At 42.2% G+C, this 24,720-nt stretch overlaps 1 protein-coding gene across 2 annotated transcripts; it reads left to right on the top strand.

The window, feature by feature from the left end:
• The first annotated feature begins 15,867 nt into the window (after positions 1-15,867).
• Positions 15,868-24,097, top strand: COX7A2L (cytochrome c oxidase subunit 7A2 like). Of its 2 annotated transcripts, none has more exons than XM_073672030.1 (3): positions 15,868-16,026; positions 22,255-22,383; positions 23,532-24,097. In XM_073672030.1, the coding sequence occupies exons 1-3, from the start codon at positions 15,955-15,957 to the stop codon at positions 23,670-23,672; spliced, it is 342 nt and encodes a 113-aa protein (XP_073528131.1). In that variant the 5' UTR covers positions 15,868-15,954; the 3' UTR covers positions 23,673-24,097. The 2 variants fall into 2 exon arrangements, with proteins under 2 accessions (XP_073528131.1, XP_073528132.1); XM_073672031.1 differs by having other exon boundaries at positions 15,984-16,123.
• The last annotated feature ends 623 nt before the right edge of the window (positions 24,098-24,720 follow it).

The following is a 24,720-nucleotide window of genomic DNA, read 5'->3' as shown; positions in this document are numbered from 1 at the left end:
CGATCGTCACAATAACAGCAGGTAAAATACAACTTCCAGTAATAACGTCTAGCCATTTACTCTCAAGTTCTAATGTACTTCTCTTGCACCCCAGGTATCTAGAATATGTGAAGCCTCCCACTGACACTAGAGTCCACCGTCTAAAGAGCCTCAGGGTTACCACAAGGATACACAGACTAAACATAACAGGTAACCCACACAAATACCAAACCCATCAAGAACCGATACTCTAAGTACAGCGATACCACACCATATTACCATACCGTAACACGGTTTCTCTTTTACCAGGTCCACCCTTTGTGCTACTCAAGCATCGACTACCTCAAGACTCCATGGAAAGCCGTTTTATCCTTTAACTCAGAACCATATTTATTTATTTATTAATTTTTATCAATCTCTTATATCGTCTATTTTAGCCCCTTTTTTGTTTTTAAATACCTGTATCAATAAAAATACTTTTTAGTCATTCCTTCTCCCGAATCCTTCTTTTACTACCATTAGCGCGAATTTTAAACCATAGGTTATTTTATTTAGTACATCCACTATGGACACTTAGTGGTTCCTGTCCTAAAAATTCGCTGCCTTTGATAGTAAGTAGCCAAATAGCGCCTCCAATACTAACACAAATTAATATATTGATTTAGTTTCTTAATTCTTGATGCTCATCAATGAAAATACAAGCAGGGAAATTAATTTTCTCTTTTGATGTTTCGATGGATAGTTCTATATGGGAACAAGAAAAAGATCACCGAATGACCGACCTCTGCGTGAGTGCAATGCATGGCTAAAGGGCTTCTGTGCGGCCCTACAAAGGGAGCCTAATGAGCTACAAGCGCTAACCTTTACTGAAAATGCCACTTGTCAATCTATCGGGGACACTGGCAGATGACAGAGGCTTTCATCTCTCAGGAGAAGTCTGCTCAAACAACGAAGTTGTTATTGTTGAGTTGATGATTCGTCCAAGAAGACCGCCGTGATTCCAGTCATTCCTAATAGTGGGAAATCAAAGTGAAGAAATTCTGTTGCTGAATTTGTAGTCCAACGAACTTGAAAGCTCCAACTTCTCATCTGATTAATGCCTGCTTCATGGATGGTTGTGCGGAATAAATGTTATTTTAATTGAGCGATTTCAACTGTCAGGCTTAGAAATGATGATTTCATAAATATGGATATGTGCCGAGGAGAAATGTTGCATTATTTAGTGAAAGTCAAGTGACGAGCAATGCTCACCTTTATTTGTCTCAGGGGATTTTGTTTAGTTATGCCGGTACTTTTCCTAATATGTGCATTGAGCTCTATTAGTGCAGTTGGACTGGCAGTAAAATATTATGAGATTATTAGTAGGGCTCACGTCTTTTTTTATTTATAAGGAGTTTGTGGTGCTTAAGGGCAAGGCCACTTTTTGCAGATTTTCTATCTGGATTTTAAGATGGAAAATCTGCAGCAGAAAATAGTACCAGGAAAGAGGACCAGTGTGCGTCCTAACCTTCCTGATGGCTAACATTTACTCTAGCATATAGCTGTGTAACATAGTTTGTAAAGCCGAATAAAGACTTGCGTCCATCAAGTTCGACCTGTTAGTTCTGTAATTGCTAAAGTTGATCCAGAGGAGGGCAAAAACCCCAAATGATTTAGCCAATCTTTACCTGAGGAAAAATTCCCTCCCGACTCTGAAACCAGCAGTCAGAATAAATCCCTGTATCAACCTACTATTTTATTTTATTTTTAAGTATATGCTGAAATCTGCCTGGTATCTAGAAATGCATCCAGTCCCCGCTTGAACTGGTGTAGTGAATCTGACATTACCGTCTCCTCACTCAGTGAATTCCATATTCTCACTGCTCTTACCGTAAAGAACCCCTTCCTATGCTGGTGCTGAAACCTTTTCTCTTCCAGTCTTAGTGAGTGCCCTCTTGTTACCGTAATATCCCTCCTTTTGAACAAAACCCGGGCAAGATCTCTATACTGTCCCCTAACATATTTGTACACATTTATTATGTCCCCCCTCAACCTTCTCTTTTCCAGTCTGAATAGTCCTAGTTTTGCCAACCTCTCTGGGTATTGCAGTCCCTCCATTCCCTTTATTAATTTTGTTGCCCTCCTTTGTACCTTTTCAAGCTCGTTTATATCCTTTCTATATATTGGGGCCCATAACTGAGCACAGTATTCCAAGTGTGGTCTGACCAGTGCTTTGTACAGTGGAAGAACAATGTTCTCCTCCTTTGCAGCTATACCTCTTCTGATACATCCCATTACCCTGTTTGCCCTTACAGCAGCGGCCTGACTTTGGGCACTCCAATTTAGTTTGCTATCAATCAAGATGCCCAAGTCCTTCTCCATCTCTGAATTCCCCAATGATTTCCCATTCAGTGAGTACTGGTGACTTCCATTTTTCCTTCCCATATGTATGACCTTACATTTCTCCTCATTAAACCTCATTTGCCATTTAATGCTCCACCTACCCAGCTTATCCAAATCCCTCTGTAGGTCTGCACTGTCCTCTTTTGTATTAATTGTTTTACATAACTTTGTGTCATCTGCAAATATTGATATTTTACTATTTATCCCGTTGACTATGTCGTTAATAAAGATATTAAATAACATTGGGCCTAGTACAGACCCCTGTGGTACCCCACTAGTGACGCTTACCCAATCTGAGTATATTCCATTTATAACCACCCTCTGCCTTCTATCCTTTAGCCAGTTAGCTACCCACTTGCAGACATTTTCCCCCAGCCCCATCATTCTCATTTTGTATACCAACCTATTATGTGGCACGCTATCGAACGCTTTTGAGAAGTCGAGATACACGACATCCACTGGTTCCCCCTGATCTACTCGAGAGCTAACCTCCTCGTAGAAGTCAATCAGGTTTGTTTGGCAGGAGCGATTCCTCATGAATCCATGTTGGTTCGGGATTAAAAGATTATTAGCATCAAGATGCTCCGTAATCGCCTCTTTAATGAAGCTTTCAAAAATTTTGCCCACAACGGACGTCAGACTCACCGGCCGATAGTTTCCGGCGTCACTTTTCGCTCCCTTTTTGAATATTGGCACTACATTCGCCTGTCGCCAATCAAGTGGTACAGACCCAGTCTCAACAGAGTCGTTAAATATAAGATATAACGGTCTGTCTATCACATTACTTAGTTCCCTTAGTACCCGTGGGTGTATGCCATCAGGTCCTGGTGATTTGTTTATTTTAATGTTACTGAGGCGTTTCTGTACCTCAACTTGGGTTAGATTAGTCATACTTAGTGGAGGATTAAGCTTGTCACTTCTCATTTCTCCTGTTAGTTCCATTTCCTTTGTGAAAGTTGTCGAAAAAAAATTATTTAATAGATTAGCTTTATCCTCATCTTTCTCTATGATTTTGCCTTCCTCCCTTTTTATCGGTCCAATATTATCCGATTTAATCCTTTTACTATTTATATACGTAAAGAACAGTTTGGGATTTGATCTACTTTCCCTAGCAATACGTTTCTCTGTTTCCTCCTTCGCTATTTTTATTTGTTTTTTACAGGTTCTCGTTTTTTCCTTGTAACACATTAGTGCCTCCTTACTGTTTTCCTGTTTTAATCTCTTGAATGCCTCTTTTTTGCTATTTAACGCCCCTCTTACGTTCTTGTTCAACCATATTGGTTTCCTCTTATTTCTGGCCCTTTTATTCCCATACGGTATATACCTCTCGCACTGAGTATTCAGAATTCTTTTGAAGGTTTCCCATTTACTATTCGTATTCCATTGATTAAGAACTTTGTCTCAGTCAATAAGTTGAAGGTTTTCTATCAGCTGATCAAACTTCGCCCTCCTAAAGTTTAATGTTTTTGTTGTTCCCTTATTGATAACCCTACTGAAGGGCATTTTGAAGTCGATAATATTATGATCGCTATTACCTAGGTGCCCCCCTATCTGTACCTCAGTTATTCTATCAGGCCTATTAGTCAATATTAAGTCCAACACGGCCTTCCCTCTCGTTGGTTCCTGCACTAGTTGGGAGAGATAATTATCCTTAATATTTGTCAAGAACCTTTTTCCTTTCTGAGATCTACAGGTTTCTGTTTCCCAGTCAATATCCGGGTAGTTGAAATCCCCCATTACAATCACTTCATTATGTTTTGCTACTTTGTCTATTTGTCCTAATAGCAGATTCTCATTCTCCTCTGTTATATTTGGTGGCTTATAGCAGACCCCCAGTAATATTTTATTATTATTTTTTGCCCCCTCTATCTCTACCCACATGGACTTGACCCCCTCTTCTCCCTCTCCTATATCTTCCCTTAGTCTGGGTTTTAGACATGACTTTACATATAAGCAGACTCCTCCGCCTTTCCCCTGTTTCCGGTCCCTTCTAAATAAACTATAATCTAATAAATTTACCGCCCAGTCGTAGCTATCGTCTAGCCAAGTCTCTGTTATACCTACGATGTCATACCTCTCCTCCGATATAAGCGCCCGCAGCTCATCCGCCTTAATGGTCGGGCTTCTTGCGTTGGTCAGCATGCAAGATAAAACTTTGGGGTTATTTAGCATCCTATTCTTCTCTAATGATCTAACTGTACTATCCCCACCCCCCTCTCCACCCTCATTATATTCACTTCTCCCCTTCCCCCTTGCTTGCCTCACATCCCACCTATTTCCTTGGTTCCCCCCCCCACCTCTAGTTTAAAAACTCCTCCAACCTATTAGCCATCTTCTTCCCCAGCACCGCTGCACCCTCCCCATTGAGGTGCAGCCCGTCCCTAAGGAAGAGCCTGTAGCCGACCGCGAAGTCGGCCCAGTTCTCCATGAACCCAAACCCTTCTGCCTTGCACCAACTCTTTAGCCACTTATTCACCTCCCTAAATTCCCGTTGGCGCTCCTGTGTGGCTCGCGGGATTGGTAGTATTTCTGAGAAAACTACCTTGGAGGTCCTTGCCCTAAGCTTCCTACCTAGGTCCCTGAAATCATTTTTAAGGACCCTCCATCTACCACACACTTTGTCATTGGTGCCGATGTGGACCATGACCGCTGGGTCTTCACCAGCCCCACCCAGTAACCTGTCAACCCGATCTGCGATGTGCCGGACTCGAGCGCCAGGGAGGCAGCACACCGTTCGGCGATTCCGGTCTTTGTGACAGATTGCCCTGTCTGTCCCCCTAATAATAGAGTCACCCACTACCAGAACCTGTCTTGCCTGCCCTACACTTCCCCCCTCCCCCTCATTACTGGAGCATACACTCCCCCGGCGGTCAGAGGATCTGTCGTGCTCCAATAATGCCGGTTCTGAACCAGCCTTCCTATACTTCTTCCCTCTATCCCTCCTAACTGTTATCCAGCTCCCTGCCTGTTCAGCCTGCACTTCCCCTCTATGCTCCACCCCCAGTATTGACCCATTGAGTGTCTGCTCGGTGAGCAGCAAACTCCGTTCCATGTTGTCGATGCTCCTCAGTATCGCTATCTGAGCACTTAGATCCAGAATTTGGGCTTCCAAGTGCACGATATGCTCACATCTCTCGCAGCAGTATGGATCCTCGAGCGGTTGCTCACGGAATGCATACATTGCGCAAGATGTACACTGCACGGCTCCGGCCAACATGGACGTCATTCTAAATATGGGGATACAGTCAGTATATATATACAAGTACAAAACACAATTATTTATATACAGGTGTATGGACGGGGATCAATTAGGGATGTGCAAGTGTATCAATTAGATATTGGCGGGGGATCAATTAAGTATCAAGTATGGACGGGGGAATCAGCTAAGTAGGTCAGGTGGATTAATTAAGTAAAAAGTAAAGTAAAGAAAGAATGAAATACAGTCAGCAATTCAGTCCTAAGTCCTCCCTTCCAAACTCCCTGAATCCAAAGTCACTGAAAAACAAGTCACACACTTACTTTCGTTCGCACTTACGCTCCGGACACACGCAGCACGTTCACACTCGCAAACTAAGAGATTTAAAGAGTTTTTTTTTTTTTTTTTTTCCAGCAATGTACCCTTCACCTCAATGCACTTCCAAAGGACTTGATGCCCAACCAGCTGCCCCTTATAAACCCTTAATTATGACCCCTTCCCCTTAATTAACCCCTTGTGAGTAAATCTACACCTCAGGATTTTAGTGCAATGCAGTTAACCCTTAAATACACAGGTAGTAAACTAAGAAACTAAAACTGTAGTGAGAAAATAGGTTTTAAAAAGCCCAATAAATCTAAACAGGTAGAAAAGCACTCAGCAGGTCACAATGCAGCACTCACCGCAATTCACACAGGTATTTTCTGCAGGATTCCCAATACCTCTTCACTGAAAAACAAGTCACACACTTACTTTCGTTTGCACTTACGCTCCGGACACACGCAGCTTGTTCACACTCGCAAACTAAGAGATTTAAAGAGTTTTTTTTTTTTTTTTTTTCCTTTTCCAGCAATGTATCCTTCACCTCAGTGCACTTCCAGGGGGGAATAAAATAACTTTTCTTCATTTCATCACCCCTATTTACTAGTGAGGAGCAGATCTGCAAAAACTCAAATTGTGCAATTCACTTGAATTGCTCTGGAAATTCGACTTGCATCGAAGTTATTCAATATGAATCATAACTTCCTAATTATTCTCTGCTGTCTCTTGTGCATCATAATATCAGAAGTCATCTCTGTACTGGAAGTCATGGCATCAAGCGAAGACCGCAGACATCGCGCGTCGAAGGGCAGAGAATGGAAGGAGCTTTTTGGAGACGTGGATGGAGGGCTTTGACAGTGACACAAGTGAGCAATAAGGTCAGACAGGCAGTCTCTGCATGCGTCACAGCTGTCTAACAGCCGTGACTCTTGCAGGCGTGGCGACAGTGAATGAAATGCTGAGCACGCCAAAATACTCTGCGAGCACCCGACCGTGCTTCCCCGAAAGGGTTAATGATGCATACTCGATCAACACTACTGTCTACCCATCAGGGAGTACATGTGCTCAAGGAGTATATGTGCTTACAAATTTCAGCCTCATGCTGCCACTTCTCGCAATGTACTGCTCCCGGTGAGTACTGGGGTGACTACAGGAACCTTTCTTCATGTTATCACACCTCTTTACCAATCAGGGAGTACATGTGTACATGTGCTTATCAGTCACAGCCTGTTACTGTTATTTCTCTCCGTATACAACCTCCAATGAGCAATGGGGAAGTACAGGAACTTTTCTTCATGTTATCACCCCTGTTTAAGCATTAGGGAATATATGTGCGTACCAATCACAGACTGTTACTGTCATCTCTCCCAATGTACAGCTTCAATGAATTCTGGGTGAAAACAGGAACTTTTCTTCATGTGATCACCCCTGTTTACCCATCAGCAAGTACATGTGAACAAAGTGTATATGTGTATAGAGTGTCAGAGTATAAGCAGATGCATATCTAGTTACCACCAGTAGCTAATGAGATCATTGGGACTTGAATGTATTCCATCATTGCAGATATTTTAGGTGACTTCTATTCTGGGAAATGCAGTATGTGATGTTATCTGCTCCATGAAAACAAAAGGCATAATGAAGGTCTTTATTAACATTCATTTTTAGCAGGTGTTGTGCAATTCAGTCTCTACTTGGATCAGACTTTTACCCACATTCATTTTAATGCATTTTTTCCAAAACATTATACTTCAATGCAATATTGCATATAAGCATCCATGACTGTGAAGTGCTAGGTGTCTACTTTCAAAACATCTATGGGTATGGGAGAATGATTTAATTTTTTTATTTTGGTTTGTCATAATATAAAAAATGTCCTAGAAGAGAAAAAGGTGATTCATGTCTGATTGAAACATTTTACAATGAATAAAACTTGTATGAGTGGGAACATCTGCCTCTTACTGCTGGAATCTGGCTTATATCAAAGGCAGAATATTAGTCATTGGGTTGTTATGTACAAGGTTATCTACTGCCGCGTGTACTCGTCATTTACAAAAGATAATTACTGACTCCTGGCAATGGTAAAAAATTACATTGGTTATTTCAATTCTGTATTCTCTGCATCTAGATATTATTATCATGGTAATCACTGCATATCTCTGTGTTACATAAAGGGGCTGTGCTATGGAAACAATTCATGTCCATACAATATATTGGGGCATCTGGATGTAATATGAAGGGTCCCTTGCAGGAGCAGATTAAGAGTAGCCAGGACCCCGAGCAGTTTAGAAGACATGGGCCCCCCAAGGTACCCGATGTATCACATAACATGTTGCACGATCCCCTTTGGTAGATCATGTGAGTAACACTCAGGTGCTCTGGTGACATCTGTAGATGACAAATGACAGACATAGCAGCCGTGCAAATTTTTCCTTTATGTACAGCACTATACATAACGTATAGCGCTATACATAATATAGCAAGGGTTGGGAGATGAATTTTCCCAAGGGGCCACATGAGAGACCGTGACTGTTGTGGAGGCCGAACCAATAGGCTGAAATTAATTCTGTTCAATATTAACATATTAATTATAATTATTTATTGTATTACTTGATTTTGAGCAGAATTAAGTATGCTGACATCCCCCTATATACAGTATGAGCCCCACATAGTCCCCTACATACAACGTGAGCCTCCACATAGCCCCCCTACATACAACATGAGCCTCCACATAGCCCCCTCAGTCAACAACCAAAGCGATCAACCTATGGGGCCCTTATACATGAAAACCATAGCAAAAATAAAACCTTAAAAAATTCTCTATGGACTATCCTATAGATACAGGTGCATCTCACTAAATTAGAATATCATCAAAAAGTTAATTTATTTCAGTTCTTCTATACAAAAAGTGAAACTTATATATTATATCGAGTCACTACAGAGTGATCTATTTCAATTGTTTATTTCTGTTAATGGTGATGATTATGGCTTACAGCCAATGAAAACACAAAAGTCATTATCTCAGGAAATTAAAACAATTAACAAAAAACATCTGCAAAGGCTTCCTAAGCATTTAAAAAGGTCCCTTATTCTGTTTCAGTAGGCTCCACAATCATGGGGAAGACTTGACAGATGTCCAGAAGGCATTGACACACTCCACAATGCCCCAGAGTTCCAATTTTCATTTGGAAATCAAGGTCCCAGAGTCTTTAGGAAGAGTGGAGAGGCCACAATCCAAGCTGCTTGAGGTCTAGTGTGAAGTCTCCACAATCAGTGATGGTTTGGGGAGCCATGTCATCGGCTGGTGGAGGTCCACTGTGTTTTATCAAGACCAAAGTCAGCGCAGCCGTCTACTAGGAGATTTTAGAGCTTCCCTCTGTCGACAAGCTTTTTGGAGATGGAAATTTCATTCTCCAGCAGGACTTGGCACCTGTCCACACTGCCAAAAGTACCAATACCTGGTTTACAAACAACAGTATCACTGTGCTTGATTGGCAGCAAACTTGCCTGACCTTAACCCCATAGAGAATCTATTATAGAGAATCTATGGGGTATTGTCAAGAGGAAGATGAGAGACACCAAACCCAACAATACAGACAAGCTGAAGGCTGCTATCAAAGCAACCTGGGCTTCCATAACACCCCAGCAGTGCCACAGGCTGATCGCCTCCATGCCACATTGCCGCATTGATGCAGTAATTGATGCAAAAGGAGCCCCGACCAAGTATTGAGGGCATTTACTGAACATACATTTCAGTAGGCCAACATTTTGAATTTTAAAATAATTTTTCAAGCTGGTGTTATAAAATATTCTAATTTACTGAGATAATGACTTTTGTGTTTTCATTGGCTGTAAGCCATAATCATCAACATTAACAGAAATAAACACTTGAAATAGATCACTCTGTTTGTAATGACTCTATGTAATATATGAGTTTCACTTTTTGTATTGAAGAACTGAAATAAATTAACTTTTTGATGATATTCTAATTTAGTGGGATGCACCTGTAGATATATATATATATATATATATATATATATATATATATATATATATATAGACCCTATATGGCCTGAACAGCTGTGTACTTAGCTTATTAGCATCTTTTTCTGATGCGTTTCACCCTCTTTTGGTCATTTAGGGGTTCATCAGGGAATCCTTCAATCAAGAAAAGGAAATCATAAACCGCACTGCAATGAGGATAACAGCTCACAGACCCAGGCAATATGCCCCCACATAGTCCCTACAGACAATATGAGCCCCCACACAGCCCCTCTATAGACAGTATGAGCCCTCACATTATTATTGCTTATTATTATAGAGCCATTTATTCCATGGCGCTTTACATGTGAAATGGGGTATATATAATAAAAAACAGCTACAATAATTTTAGACAATAGAAGTCGCTGACTGTTACAGGAGTAGAGAGGACCCTGCCCGCGAGGGCTCACAATCTACAAGGGAGGGGTTTGGATACAGAAGGAGAGGGCATAGCTGGTGGTGCAGCACTATGATGGAGCGGTGGTTACTGCAGGTTGTAGGTTTGTCGGAAGAGGTGGGTCTTCAGGTTCCTTTTGAAGGTTTCCACAGTAGGCGAGAGTCTTATATGTTGGGGTAGATAGTTCCAGACTAGGGGGGATGAGCGGGAGAAATCTTGTATGTGATTGTGGGAAGAGGAGATAAGAGGGGAGTAGAGAAGGAGATCTTGTGAGGATCGGAGGTTGCGTGCATAGCCCCCTACATAGAATATGAGCCCTCACACAGCCTTCTTATTTACACTATGAGCCCACACACAGCTCTCTACATACAGTTTGAGCCCCCACATAACCTCCTATATTCAGTATGAATCCTCACCTAGCCCCCAATATACATTATGAGCCCCCATACAGCCTCCTAAAGTATGAGCCCGTACATAGCTCCCTATATACAGTATAGTATGAGCACGCACATAGCTCCCTATATCCAGTATGAACCTGCACAACCCTCCTATATACAGTATAAGCCCACACATAGCTCCCTATATAAAGTATGAGCCCGCACATAGCTCCCTATATAAAGTATGAGCCCGCACATAGCTCCCTATATAAAGTATGAGCCCACACATAGCTCCCTATATAAAGTATGAGCCTGCACATAGCTCCCTATATAAAGTATGAGCCCGCACATAGCTCCCTATATAAAGTATGAGCCCACACATAGCTCCCTATATAAAGTATGAGCCCACACATAGCTCCCTATATAAAGTATGAGCCCACACATAGCTCCCTATATAAAGTATGAGCCCGCACATAGCTCCCTATATAAAGTATGAGCCCGCACATAGCTCCCTATATAAAGTATGAGCCCACACATAGCTCCCTATATAAAGTATGAGCCCACACATAGCTCCCTATATAAAGTATGAGCCCACACATAGCTCCCTATATAAAGTATGAGCCCACACATAGCTCCCTATATAAAGTATGAGCCCGCACATAGCTCCCTATATAAAGTATGAGCCCACACATAGCTCCCTAAATAAAGTATGAGCCCACACATAGCTCCCTACAGTATGAACCCCCATATAGCCACCTATATAGAGTATGAGCCCGCACATAGCTCCCTAGACAGTATGATCCCCCACATAGATCCCTATATACAGTATGAGCCCCCATATTGCCTCCTATATACAATATGAGCCCTCACATAGCAGCCTATAAACAGTATGAGCCCCACATAGCCTCCTATATACAGTATGAGCTAGTCCATAGCTCCCTATAGCCTTCATAGAAAAAGTGTAAAGCTCTCCAGAGTGTCACCATGAAAGCACTGTTACTCACTTCTGCTGAATCTAGTGCCAGGTGTTTCATCCTCTGCGGCCACCAGGGCCCTCTGCACATCGGGTTACCAAGGAAACCCAATGCACTTCAGTGACATCTCTCTCTCGAGACATAAAGACCAGGTCAGGTGGCAGCATACTGTCTGAGTATTTATATACGTGGCAACCATGGTGCTCCTTTGGATTGATTTACTGTACCAGCTCTGCATTAACCTCCAGAGAAACCCACCTCTACTACATCATAAAGCTATATGGCTGGCCAGTTCTGCATTGGACTTTATGATAAATCCAGGTCTAAAATTTGCAGGGTAACTCTATAATAGTGCTGGCAAGTTCTAACTTGGACTCTGTGGCAAACTCAGCTCTGCTATATCAAATCTGCATACCATTTACAGCTGTTTAATAGACTCTGGAACGAACCCATCTCTGCTATATCGCTAAGACCACTCTGTAATTTTTTAGTGAAACTCAGCTCAGCTGTTCCAGTTCTTCATTGCTGAGTCCTCCTTGTGGATTTTACTATTACTCCTGCTGCCATTCTGCCACAATAGCTTATTTTTTTTTCCATTTGGACCTCCTTGCTGCACCAATGAAATCTGTCATCACTGCATTATAACTGCTCATCTGGAGAAAGCGCTTTCAGGATTCACCTCACCAGATCTCCACCGCTGCTCCATTCTTAGTGTTTTCGCAGCAGTGGTGATATCACAACAACTCACATCACCGCTGCAGGCAATCACTGAGCACAGGATCACAAATAATTCTTTCTTAGAGGTAAAACATTGTTTTAAAACAGGCAATGAAATGCTTTATCTCACAAAAAGAATTAGCTGTGATCCCCTGCTGTAATGTCTGTATACTCTTTTGTTTCCTCCCCTGTCCAGGAGATGTGGTATGATCAGACCATGTTCCTGTACGGTCAGACACAGCCATTACACAGTACACAACAGGGACACATTTATAAGATTATCTCAGCACAGGAACATTTTATTTAAATGCATTCAATTGTGGAAGTTGTTATTATTCCAAGATCTATTGATTAAAATCAACTTTAAAATTAACTTTGTTCGTGGGAAAACCCCTTTAAAGTGGAAAACTCCTTCAATCAATTTCCAAATTCCCATAAAAAAAAATTAAAAAGAAAGTGGACAACAAGTCACAGGTATCCCAAACTAGTACGAACAACACAACAGCTGGCGCCTCAAAATACAATCCCTCATACAGCTGCAGCTGGTGAATAATATAAAAGTTCTAGCTCTCAGAAAATGGTGAAACAAATATATAGATTTTTTTTAAGAAAAATTTTAATTCCGCAAAAACAGTAAAAATAAATAACAAGTTTGGTATCGCTGTAATCATTCTGGCCTGGTCATTTGTAGTGTAAAATAAATGCTATGAAAAAGAAACTCAAAAAATATTGGTGGAATTTTTTTTTTTCAAATCACAATTATCACTCCACTTAGAACTTTTTTTTTCCCCCTGGATTAGAAAAGCATGGCGGCTCAGTGGTTAGAACTGTACAGAGTTCAGCTCGGCGGCTCAGTGGTTAGAACTGTACATAGTTCAGCTCTGCGGCTCAGTGGTTAGAACTGTACAGAGTTCAGCTTGGCGGCTCAGTGGTTAGAACTGTACAGAGTACAGCACAGCGGCTCAATGGTTAGAACTGTACAGAGTTCAGCGCGGCGGCTCAGTGGTTAGAACTGTACAGAGTTCAGCATGGCGGCTCAGTGGTTAGAACTGTACAAAGTTCAGCATGGCGGCTCAGTGGTTAGAACTGTACAGAGTTCAGCACGGCGGCTCAGTGGTTAGAGCTGTACAGCGTTCAGCAAGGTTGCTCAGTGGTTAAAACTGCACCGAATTCAGCACGGCGGCTCAGTGGTTAGAACTGTACAGAGTTCAGCTTGGTGGCTCAGTGATTAGAATCGTACAGAGTTCAGCATGACGCCTCAGTGGTTATAACTGTACAGAGTCCAGCATGGCGGCTCAGTGGTTAGAACTGTACAGAGTTCAGCATGGCGGCTCAGTGGTTAGAACTGTACAGAGTTCAGCATGGTGGCTCTGTGGTTAGAACTGTAGAGTTCAGCATGGCGACTCAGTGGTTAGAACTGTACAGAGTTCAGCACGGCGGCTCAGTGGTTGGAACTGTACAGAGTTCAGCATGGCGACTCAGTGGTTAGAACTGTACAGAGTTCAGCATGGCGGCTCAGTGGTTGGAACTATACAGAGTTCTGCACGGCGGCTCAGAGGTTAGAACTGTACAGAGTTCAGCACGGCGGCTCAGTGGTTAGAACTGTACAGAGTTCAGCATGGCGGCTCAGTGGTTGGAACTGTACAGAGTTCAGCACGGCGGCTCAGTGGTTAGAACTGTAGAGTTCAGCACGGCGGCTCAGTGGTTAGAACTGTACAGAGTTCAGCATGGCGGCTCAGTGGTTAGAACTGTAGAGTTCAGCATGGTGGCTCAGTGGTTAGAACTGCACAGAATTCAGCACGGTGGCTCAGTGGTTAGAACTGTACAGAGTTCAGCATGGTGGCTCAGTGGTTAGAACTGCACAGAATTCAGTACGGCGGCTTAGTGGTTAGAACTGTACATAGTTCAGCATGGTGGCTCAGTGATTAGAACTGTACAGAGTTCAGCACGTCGGCTCAGTGGTTACCACTGTTACTTTGTAGTGTTTGGGTCCTGGGCTCAAATCTCACCAAGGACAACATCTGCAAGGAGTTTGTATGTTCTCCCCGTGTTCGCGTGGCTTTTCTCCGGGTTCTCCGGTTTCCTCCCACACTCCAAAGACATACTGATAGGGAATGTAGATTGTGAGCTCCAATGGGGACAGTCATGATAATGTTTGTAGAATATAATATGGAAGAGGGTGTAAAGTCGGCACTAATAAAATTTTAAAATTAAATGAAATCTGAATAGAAATAGTGAAAAATATTTTATTATAATCAAAGTGAAGCTTCATCAGGGGTGTAGAATTAAAGGGGTTGGCCCCCTTTAGTGACATTTTCCTACTTGCATGTATTTTGGGCTAAAAATAATTTTTGCCATTGGGTTTCATTACAAATCGCTTTAACAGACTCTGTTTTACCCTTCCCTCTCAGAAGGAGCTCACTGACGAATTCTCAGGTAAGGAGTTGGCTACTTTCTCTTGTTCACCCAGCACTTCTGTCCATAATATGGCTGCTGGCAGAGGAGCCTGTGACCAGCCAAGTTCATCTGCCTCCTCCAATAGAAAAGCCCCTTTCCCATGTGAGCTATTTTTCTATTGGAGGAGACTGATGGACGGGTCTGGTCACATGCTACTCTGCCAGCAGCCATTTAAAGGGGTATTCTCATCTCCAAGATCCTATCCCAATATGCAGTAGATGTAATAATAATAATATTAGCAAATATCTGCTATTAGAAAAGTAGTATAGTTCTTCTGATTCGCTGTGTCTCTTTCCTCATGTGCAGGCATTGCAGGACCTTAGGTATCCATGGTTTCGATCACTAGCAACTAGCTAAGGTTCTGCAATGCCTGCACATGAGGAAAAAGACATAGCTAATCAGAAGAACTATACTACATTTCAAATTGAAGGTATTTGCTAATATGATTATTATTACACCTACTACCTATTGGGATAGGATCTTGGAGATGGAAATGACCGTTTAAATGGCTTCATCAGGGGTGTGTACAGAATTAATGGCGCTTGTAAGATGGGGTAGGATGAAAAAAATAAAAGTGCAAAAACGAAAAAATAAAATAAAAATGTTCAGCCATGAAAGGGTTAAGGTTAAACATTAAATAAAGGTTAAAACAATTGAAAAAAAATTCATGTAAGTCATAAACTGAATAAGTGCAGGAATCCTCCATGATTACAGCCTCCTATCACACAGCAGCACAGCCAATCACACAGCAGCACAGCCAATCACACAGCAGCAAAGCCAGAGAGCAGGTCACGTGATGTCACAGGCAGTGTCCGGGTGTCTGCGGCTTCACACACAAGGTGACACAGGAGGGCTGCCCCTGCTATGCCTCTAACACCACAATGTCTAATTAGCACAAATAATAGCACATTCTATATTAATAAAATACTAAAAATAAATATAAATAATTAATAAAATATCGTTGTGTTAAAAGTATGAGGTAATAGAAATCTAAGCATGTAAATGACGACAGGCAGTATTGCGGCAACCTCTTACGTCATCAAACGGCGACGATTCCCCCCTGTCAGGTCCTTCCCGGCGGAAAAGAACAGCGTCCGGAGACAGACCGAGGTCGCCAACATGTATTATAAGTTTAACGGCTTCACCCAGAAGCTGGTGGGGTCTGTTCCAGCGGAGGCGTACAATCCTCAGGTGAGGGGGAGGCGGAGAGGCCGGGACCTGAGGCGAAGGCGGGGAGATGGCTTTGACCTTCACCGGGCACTGCCTGCTGCCGCCTCGGCGACTTGCAGTGAGTACTGGGGGGCTGTTAGTGACGTGTTCGCTCTTGCACAGGATGGGGGCAGGTTTAGTTGGAGTCTTGTATTTAGCAAGTGGCTTATGGGTGTTTATAAATAAAGTTTATTGAAACTTTATTTGACAGATGCATCCTTGGGGTCAGATCTAGTGGATCCCATCTGGAGGTGATGTGTCTGTACCGGATTGTTACAGGCTGAGCGATACCTTCCCCATTATAAGGGGTCGTTCATGTTTTTGATATTTTTTTTCTTTCTTATTTAAATGCTGGTAGTTTTGGCTAAAAATTTGCAGACTTCCTCCTATAGCTTCTGTGCTGCACTGTCTATTGATGGCTGCAGTATGAGCTATCTGAGACCCCATCAGTGAGCGCGCTATGACGGGAGTTTGTAACTTTTTATATTTCTTTTTCTGAGCTCCTCTCGGCTGATTGATGACCACAGCAACGTTGTTGAATGTGCAAGAAAAGAAAGAGCCTGGAAGAGCCAAATGGTGCAAAATATTTCATGGAGCCAAACTGCAAAAATAGATTTTAGCCCTGAATGCATGCGTTTAAGGAAGCGCGCCTATGCAACTTTTTGTTGCCTTAACTTGTGTAAATGTAAGTGTGTATAACTCTGTTCCTGAACTGTGCACACGTCTGATATAATAGATCGAAACCTGAGCACATGTCTTGACCCTTGATGCTTACCTAGGTTCACTGTATACTATCTACACAACACTAGGCTATAGTATATAACCTAAGTAAAGAGGCGATCTGACAAATTAAAATCAATAATTTTTATTAACATCTTAAACATAATTGAAAAGCAGAATACTAATAAATAGGGGGCGCTAGACCATGCACAGAAAATGTATACAAAAATTCAAGGCAAATAATTAGAATGACATAAGACCATCATACTGTAATATTTATATAGAGTCAATTACCAGGCCATAGAAATCAAGGATACCAATAAAGAATGCACCATACACCAAAGTCAAAACCATATATGTATTCAAAGGAGACCTTTGGGTGGGCACACTAAATATACCATGGGCGTTACGAGGGGCGAGGGATACTCTGACCACTGCATGGTTTACATCTTATGATAGGTAATATGTTTATAGGCATTTTTTCTCTTTACTTGTTATGATCTCTACTTAGGTATTTTTGGCAACCATAAGGGATGGGTTCTTGTTCTTACATTGGCATGGTATACTGACAAGGTCTATTTAGTGTGCCCACCCATATGTCTCCTTTGAATAGGGAAACACATACATTATGGTTTTGACTTTGGTGTATGGTGCATTCTTTATTGGTATCCTTGATTTCTATGGCCTGGTAGTTGACTCTATATAAATATTACAGTATTATTGTCTTGATTATGTCATTCTAATTACTTTCCTTGAATTTTTGTCTACATTTTCTGTACATGATCTAGCTCCCCCTATTCATTAGTATTCTGCTTTTTAATTCTGTTTGATCACGTTGTTCAATAAAAAGTATTGATTTTAATTTGTTGGATCGCCCCTTTACTTAGGTTATATACTATAGCCTAGTGTAGTGTTATTGATGTTTGGGGTGCCTTCAGTTGGTTATAGATGGACACTTTTTGTTGTTGAATTAATACTATCTACACAGTCTTGACCACTGAGGCCATGAATAGGTTGCAGGGTCAGGTCAGGTCAGTGATGGATGGAAGACGATCAACAACAACGCAAACTGGAGAAATAAGGGCCCTGCTCACAAGAGCTTAGAGTCTACATGGAATAGGGGGGCACAAAAAGTAAAATGTCCTTGTCTTGTATGGCCCAGTCAACTTTATAATAAGGCTAATCATGTAAAGTTGATTTAACTGGTCATCAACCAGTATTTCTATCTGTAGAGATACAGTGGGCTACTGAGTGCATTGAAGGTGTGGGAACAGGTGAAAAAAGGAACCAGGAGACAAAATATAGGAAGTGAGGTGATTGATAAGCCTGTCTGCTTAGATCTGGGGGGTTTTCAGTGCACACTTTAAAACTGTGGCCATTAGGAATTAACCGATTGCCGATGCTAGTGCATTCCAGAGAACTGGCAAAGCACGAAAGAAGTCTTGGAGACGAGTGGGAGGTGGAGATTATGAAGGATATTAGTCTTAAATTATTAGCAGTACAGAGAGCGCAGGTAGAATGGTAGACAGAAATGAGGGAGAAGATTTAGGGTGGTGCAGCTTTGTGGGTGTGAGAGATAAGTTTAAGTCGTTTTCTATAGTGGATGGGCAACCAGTGCAGTGACTGACACACGGTGGAGGCAGTGGTGTAAGGGCTGAACTGAATTATCGCTGTAACATTCAGGATAGATAGAAGCAGGGAAAGTTTTTGTAAGAGAAAAACTGATTAAGGGTTCTTTTCCACTTGCGATTAAATCAGACGAATGCAATCCCATAAAAAATTGATTACATTCGGTCCATTGTTTTTTTTTCAGCTTCAATCAGATCGAAATCGGACTGAAAAGGGGGAAAAAAAAACCAGGATGCTAGGAATGCATGCGAAATTCGTAACGCACGTACCTATATAAGGTCTGAGTGTGTGAGAAACTGTCTCCTCTGCACCTGTGCTGTGATTCTCTCATGCGAGAGGATCGGAGCGCAGAGCACTGACGTTCGGCTCCTGCTTGCAGCGGAGCAAGAGCCGAGTGTTCTTAGCTAATCGTATGGGACGCCATACACTAATGTGTTTCTGGCCTAATAGCGAGTAGCAACAGTTCAGATGAGAATGAAGAAAAGCGACAGCCGGCGTTTTTGGTGTGCTTGGTAGCTGGACACGGACTAGATTCTGGAGATTGTTTTTGAGGTGCAATTGATTGGATATAAGAAGTACCAGAAATATTTGAGTCAAATGTTTTCCCAAGAGATAGTGAGTGCCGTACTATTAGGTTTAGGCCTCCTTCACACATCCTGATATTTCCGGTACTGTCCGTGTGCTCGTGTGTGGCATTTGTGTGACATGTACTGGAACAGAAGTGACAGATGTTTAGGTATTAAAGATGGGCAAAGAGATGTCCATGAGATATAACTAGTGCCGTGTGTGTAGTTTACTGTACTTGTATTTAGCAAATAAACAAATCGAAAAAAATGATGTGGAGTCACCCCTATTTTTAATAACCAGCCAAGGTAAAGCAGACAGCTGTGAGCTGATATTATCAGGCTGGGAAGGTCCCTGGTTATTGGGCCTGTCTCATCCTAAAAATATCAGCTCACAGCCATCCCAGAATTGGTGCATTTCTCTAGATGCGCCAATTCTGGTGCTTTGCCTGGCTCTTCCCGATTGCCTTGGTGCGGTGGCAATCGGGGTAATGGTAGTTGGGGTTGACTACAGCTGTGATTTGTCAAAAATCACATTTACCATCAACCCCTGGGATTAGTAATAGAGGGGTGTCTATCAGATACCCCCCCCCCATTACTAACCCGGTAATAAAAAAATAAAAATAAAACCACACAGAAAAAAATACTTTATTTGAATAAAGACACCACACACACACACGCACACACGCGCACGCACGCTATTCCTTGTTCACCAATTTATCCCTTTATTTATAATCCACGTTCCTCACACACTACTCCGACATCGGTGAACAGCAGTAAAGTGACCGCTATTCACAGGCGCCCGGTAATGATGACAACACTAATCAGAGCCGCCTGGTCACGCCGAGCGTAATGAGACCCGACTTCTCTGATGATATTATTTTTACAATGTCCCCATAATGTTTATTGTATTCCTCAATGATGGATGCTTTGTGTGTAATCAAGTTTACCCCCCCCCCCCTATCCTTCTCTCAGGTACCTGATGTGCTGTATAGGATCTCTCTGTTAGTCATTAGAAAACAAGGGATTGAAGTTTTATTGCTGTCAGGCCGAGTTCAGCCGTCCATGTGTCATGGTCCGAGTGGATGAGGCTATTGTGCCCTGTTTAGGAGACTTGTGGTTAGGCCTGAAGTCGCAGTCCGTACTTTGACTGTGATATAAGGAAGTCTTAAGTCAACTCAACACATAATAGTCAAATGCAAAAATTTGACTTGTGCCTTACTAAGAACAATAAAACCAGATGTACTTTTTCTCCTGTGGCTGCTTCAGGGAAAATGCCGCCTAACCCATTTGCAAGGATTCCAAACTGGTACATTATTGGTGTGGCTGTAATATTTGCCACCATTGGGATCCTTGCTCACTAGAGAAATGATTTCCCATCCTTCCCCACCCAAACCATTTGATTTTTCTGCTGTCAATGACTTGGTGACCACATTCAGACCTTCTTTGGGGCGCAGGGAGTGAGAGCGACCTCTGTTTTATTCTCACTTCTTGCTACCGTTGTCTTTCAGATGAGGAGACCTGGGTTTCTCCTTTGGCATTTGGGGGGATCCCAGTGGGAAGTGTCCACTTAACTAATATTTATAGGTGGTGGGCTTTCTGAATTTGACAATGGTTACTATCATTTAGCTCAGTTTCTGACATATGCCCTTGATTTTGCAAGAAAAATGTTTAGTAATTCCCTACCATTCCTGCGTCTCTCGGTGTACTGATGTCACACTTTTTTTTTTTTTTTAGTGATGATTTCGAGAAAAATGGGTAAAAGATTCCAAGATTTTCCTTCGTTGGAAAAAAATGGATCCAGGCCAAATCCTAAAAAAAAAAGAGCTTGTTTCTCCAAGAAACTGTAGTCCACACGGGAATGATACTTGCCGGCTGGTGTGCGGAGAGTCTCATGTGCGCGCTGCAGGTTAAAACCTGCCAAGTCTGTAACGAGCTCACTATTCGGGGGACAAACCTATTTTATTTTTTCTGTCCAAACGGTACATTGAATGAGGCTGGATCCATGTGCATGGCGTATAAGGCCGGATGCACCTGGCCATATTTCTGGACCATGTTGTACCGTTCCGTTGTGACTCCTTGTCTGGGCACAAACGCATTTTGTTGTGGATTTACCTTTTATAGTATTTGGATGCTGTAGTGTAGTAAATATTAGATGGGATGCGGAGGATGAAATCTTCTTGTGGCTCATAATACAAACCACGAGCAGTAATGAGCTCTGCGGGAGTCGGAAACATCTATTCTGCAGCCGTCCTCACTTCTCCACTATGCGGTGGGAGAACAGCTTTGGAGGTCAGCGAGACCTTGAGAGGCTTTTTCATATCATTAGACACCTTCATGTGATAAGTGTACAGCAAATGACCCTGATTTTACCCGCAGCAGCTAGAGGTGGTCGGCCAGAAATAGGCCACCTCGCCTGCTGTCCTGACTACTGATAAGTACATATGACAGGCCGGTGTGAGAACAAAGGGAGACAGTTCTACTTGTTAACCTTTTATTTATTCCTCATGGTCCACAATCATTATTTTCTCCTCCATCCCTGCCGGGAGACACTGGAATATAGGCTGATAAATGAATGAAACCCAAAATAACCCTGGCTTGTCGTAGAGCAGCCTGACCTTCATGACGACAAGACTTTTTTTTTTTTTTTTAAACTGGAAAACGTGTACGGCGGATGTCGTTGATTGGTTAAATTTATCTCCTTTCCCCCGATATCTCTATTTTTCTATACTATTGTTTACGTCTCAATACCAAGGATAATGGCCACTCTGGCAGGGGAGCTTAATATGGACAGCGCTTACAAGCTCTTTTCTTTAGAGCTTGTAAGCACTGCAATGAGGTCGTGTGGGATGTTGGCTCCTGATCTGTGCTTTCTTCAGCCCACTATACTACCGATGCTGCAACCTCGTATATCGCCATCAGGAGAGCACACTTCAGGCCTGAGTGATGGCGACACTGCTGGTCTGAACTGTCATGTCAGTTGATCAGGAGCGCCCTCCCGCAGTAAGCATGAAATCGAGAGGCAGGGGAGTGGTGTACTCCTGAAGATAAAGGATGGTGGCAACCATTTAACTGGGAGCTTGTGATTACGTTTAGGACCTGTGTGATCTCAGGATACAATGGTGATGCCATCAAAATTATCTTTAGTAGGGGGGTGATGGCCAGGATCAGAGAGAACTCCATTTCCAGCCATTCGGTTCTTTTTGTTCTTGTGGTCAAAATTCACTACGTCCTTAAACATTTTTGTATTTTTCTTCATTATATTTCTAGTTTTTTTCCACATTTGTTGTACTTACAGGGGTTAAGACCATTTACATACCCAGAGGCTCCTGCTCCCGTTTTTGCCTCTCCAACAAAGCTTCCAAGTGAAGCGGGATCTGAATATCTCGGTAAAAACAGAGTACCAGAGCTGCAGAAATTGTTCCAGGTAAGTGCTTGGGAAGCGATTCAGGGTTTATTTAGGTTAAGAAATGGCCACCGGCATTTACTTACAGATGTACCAAGTCCACAAATGGGCAGGAAATAATTACCGTTTGGTAGAAATGATTTATGAAATTTTTCACCTACCTCTTGGGTCGTAGGTGGATGGAAAGGTTGTGCACAACCTTTTTAAGGGAGTTTTCTCACAAAGGAAAGTTCATTTTAATCAATAAATCTTGGAATAATAATTTCCACAATTGGATGTGTTTAAATAAAATGCGCTGAGATAATCTTATAAATGTGCCCCTGCTGTGTACTGTGTAATGGCTGTGTCTGACCGTACAGGAACATGGTCTGATCATACCACAGCTCCTGGCCAGGGGAGGACAGAAATGAGTATACAGACGGGACAGCAGGGGATCGCAAATTATTCTTTCTTTGAAGTAAAACATTGTTTAAAAACAGTGAAATGTTTTAGCTCCCAAAAAGAATCAGCTGTGATCCCGTGTCCTGTCTGTATACGTTTTTTGCATCCTTCCCTGCCCAGGAGATGTGGTATGATCAGACTATGTCCCTGCACGGTCAGGCACAGCCATTACACAGTACACAGCAGGGGCACATTTATAAGATTATCTCAGCACAGGAACATTTTATTTAAACACATCCAATTGTGGGAGTTAATTTTACTCAATAGATGTTGGAATAATAATAACTTTTCTTGGTTGAAACAAAATATAAGCTTTCCACAGAATAGGTGATGGTTACTTGGTCGGTGGATTGCCTGAAATTTTTGAGGCTGACGGAGACAGCTGGGTGCTGTGTTGGGCACATGTGCGACCACTGCAGTATTGGAGCAAAAAACCCCAGAACCAGTTGTCAAAAAGTTATGGAATAAAGTGGAGGCTGTGCATCTTCACAATCGAGCAGCTGCCCCCTGTGCGGAGAGCAGCCGCCCTAAGTGATAACTACTTAAAATTACTATGATGGGCCCTAAATGGTGATACACCCGAAAAGTGTATGGGAACAATGCAAGATGTTCTTCTCACTCCAGCCTGCTTTGTTGCTTGAGCTTTTGCATCTGATTTTTTTTATTGTAATCCTGATGTGTTTTTTTTTTTTTAAATATTATATATAATTTTTCTTTTATCCTATAAGAAACCAGATGGGATACCTGTCCACTTGAAGCGAGGATTTCCTGACAAACTGCTGTACAGAACCACTATGGCATTGACAGTCGGAGGGGCCATCTATTGCCTCGTAGCAATCTACATTGCATCACAACCAAAAAAGAACTAATCAAATATGGTTCCAGCAAACCTCTGAATTCTGTCTGTTTTGCTGCTTATTTTATGTATGTTTTGGTTAAGAAAATCTACAGATTATGCTCCCTCTACAGACCGGTCTTCAAATAGTAATTAACAGGTTAATGTTGTGTTGAGCACAGAAGACGCCCAAGACCAACCAGGCGAATAACTTCTTTATGCAAAGGCTGTTCCTCCACTCGCAGCCAAAGATTTCCTAAAATTTGACCATTGAGATCCAAGGATGTGGCATATTGTCGCCAGCTGCTCCGTACAATGGTTTTGTTATGTAAAGAGTTGTGTTAATGTAAAAATAAGCGACGACGCTGCAGCTTTATAAAGGAATAAGTCATATGTACAATAAAGATCAAGAATGGAAAGATGTATATGGGAATGTTTAAATAAAAGGTGACCACAAAATGACGGCTGATATTGTATTGTAACAATAGAAGAGGACTTCTTTACCACACTAGGGCCATTAAAGGGGTTGTCCAGGATTAAAGTTTTGAAAAGCTGCATAATTTTGGCACAACTGGAGGCCGCTGTAAAATGATGCAACTTTTGGCATTCTCACATCAATTTCATCCAGCTTTAGAAAAGTGGACAGACCTGGGTTGGGGTGGGGTCGAGCCATTCACCACTTGTCAAATTCAAGATGAGCGACGGCATTCCATTCACTATGCCACAAGTCTTACTCTAGCAGGGAGTGGAGTAGGATTTGTGGCGAGGTGTACGCCGCTCGTCTGGCGCTCCTGATTCATGAAGAGGTGTACATCTCTGACTCCAGCACATCTCTTTGTGAACAGCGCCGCAAACGTAGACTGTAACGCCTGAGAGTGCACCGGTTTATTACAGAGGCTTGTTAGACAAAAATGTGCGCTAACACCGAAGTCTAATTTTACACCACTTTTTTTTTTTTTTCTAAACTGTGCCCCCTTTTCAAAAGACCTGCAAAAGAAATGTCCTTAATATGTAATAATTACCATGGCCCCCTGCATGTATGCTGAGTTCAACACTTGATAGTTTACTTGCTCCATAATTTA

The sequence above is a fragment of the Phyllobates terribilis genome, unplaced genomic scaffold, assembly GCF_046119375.1.
Source record: "Phyllobates terribilis strain yellow unplaced genomic scaffold, ASM4611937v1 Scaffold_3__8_contigs__length_932513732, whole genome shotgun sequence".
Lineage (NCBI taxonomy): Eukaryota > Metazoa > Chordata > Amphibia > Anura > Dendrobatidae > Phyllobates > Phyllobates terribilis.
The sequence above is the reverse complement of the archived record's forward strand: the minus strand, read 5'-3'. Positions and strand labels throughout refer to the sequence as shown.

What these genes read in the sequence shown, in the direction of transcription:
- COX7A2L (XM_073672030.1), top strand. Translation starts at nt 15,955, where the DNA reads ATGTATTATAAGTTTAACGGCTTCACCCAGAAGCTGGTGGGGTCTGTT. An exon ending in CGGAGGCGTACAATCCTCAG is followed by an intron (nt 16,027 to 22,254) that starts GTGAGGGGGAGG and finishes TTGTACTTACAG; the next exon opens with GGGTTAAGACCATTTACATA. An exon ending in AGCTGCAGAAATTGTTCCAG is followed by an intron (nt 22,384 to 23,531) that starts GTAAGTGCTTGG and finishes TTATCCTATAAG; the next exon opens with AAACCAGATGGGATACCTGT.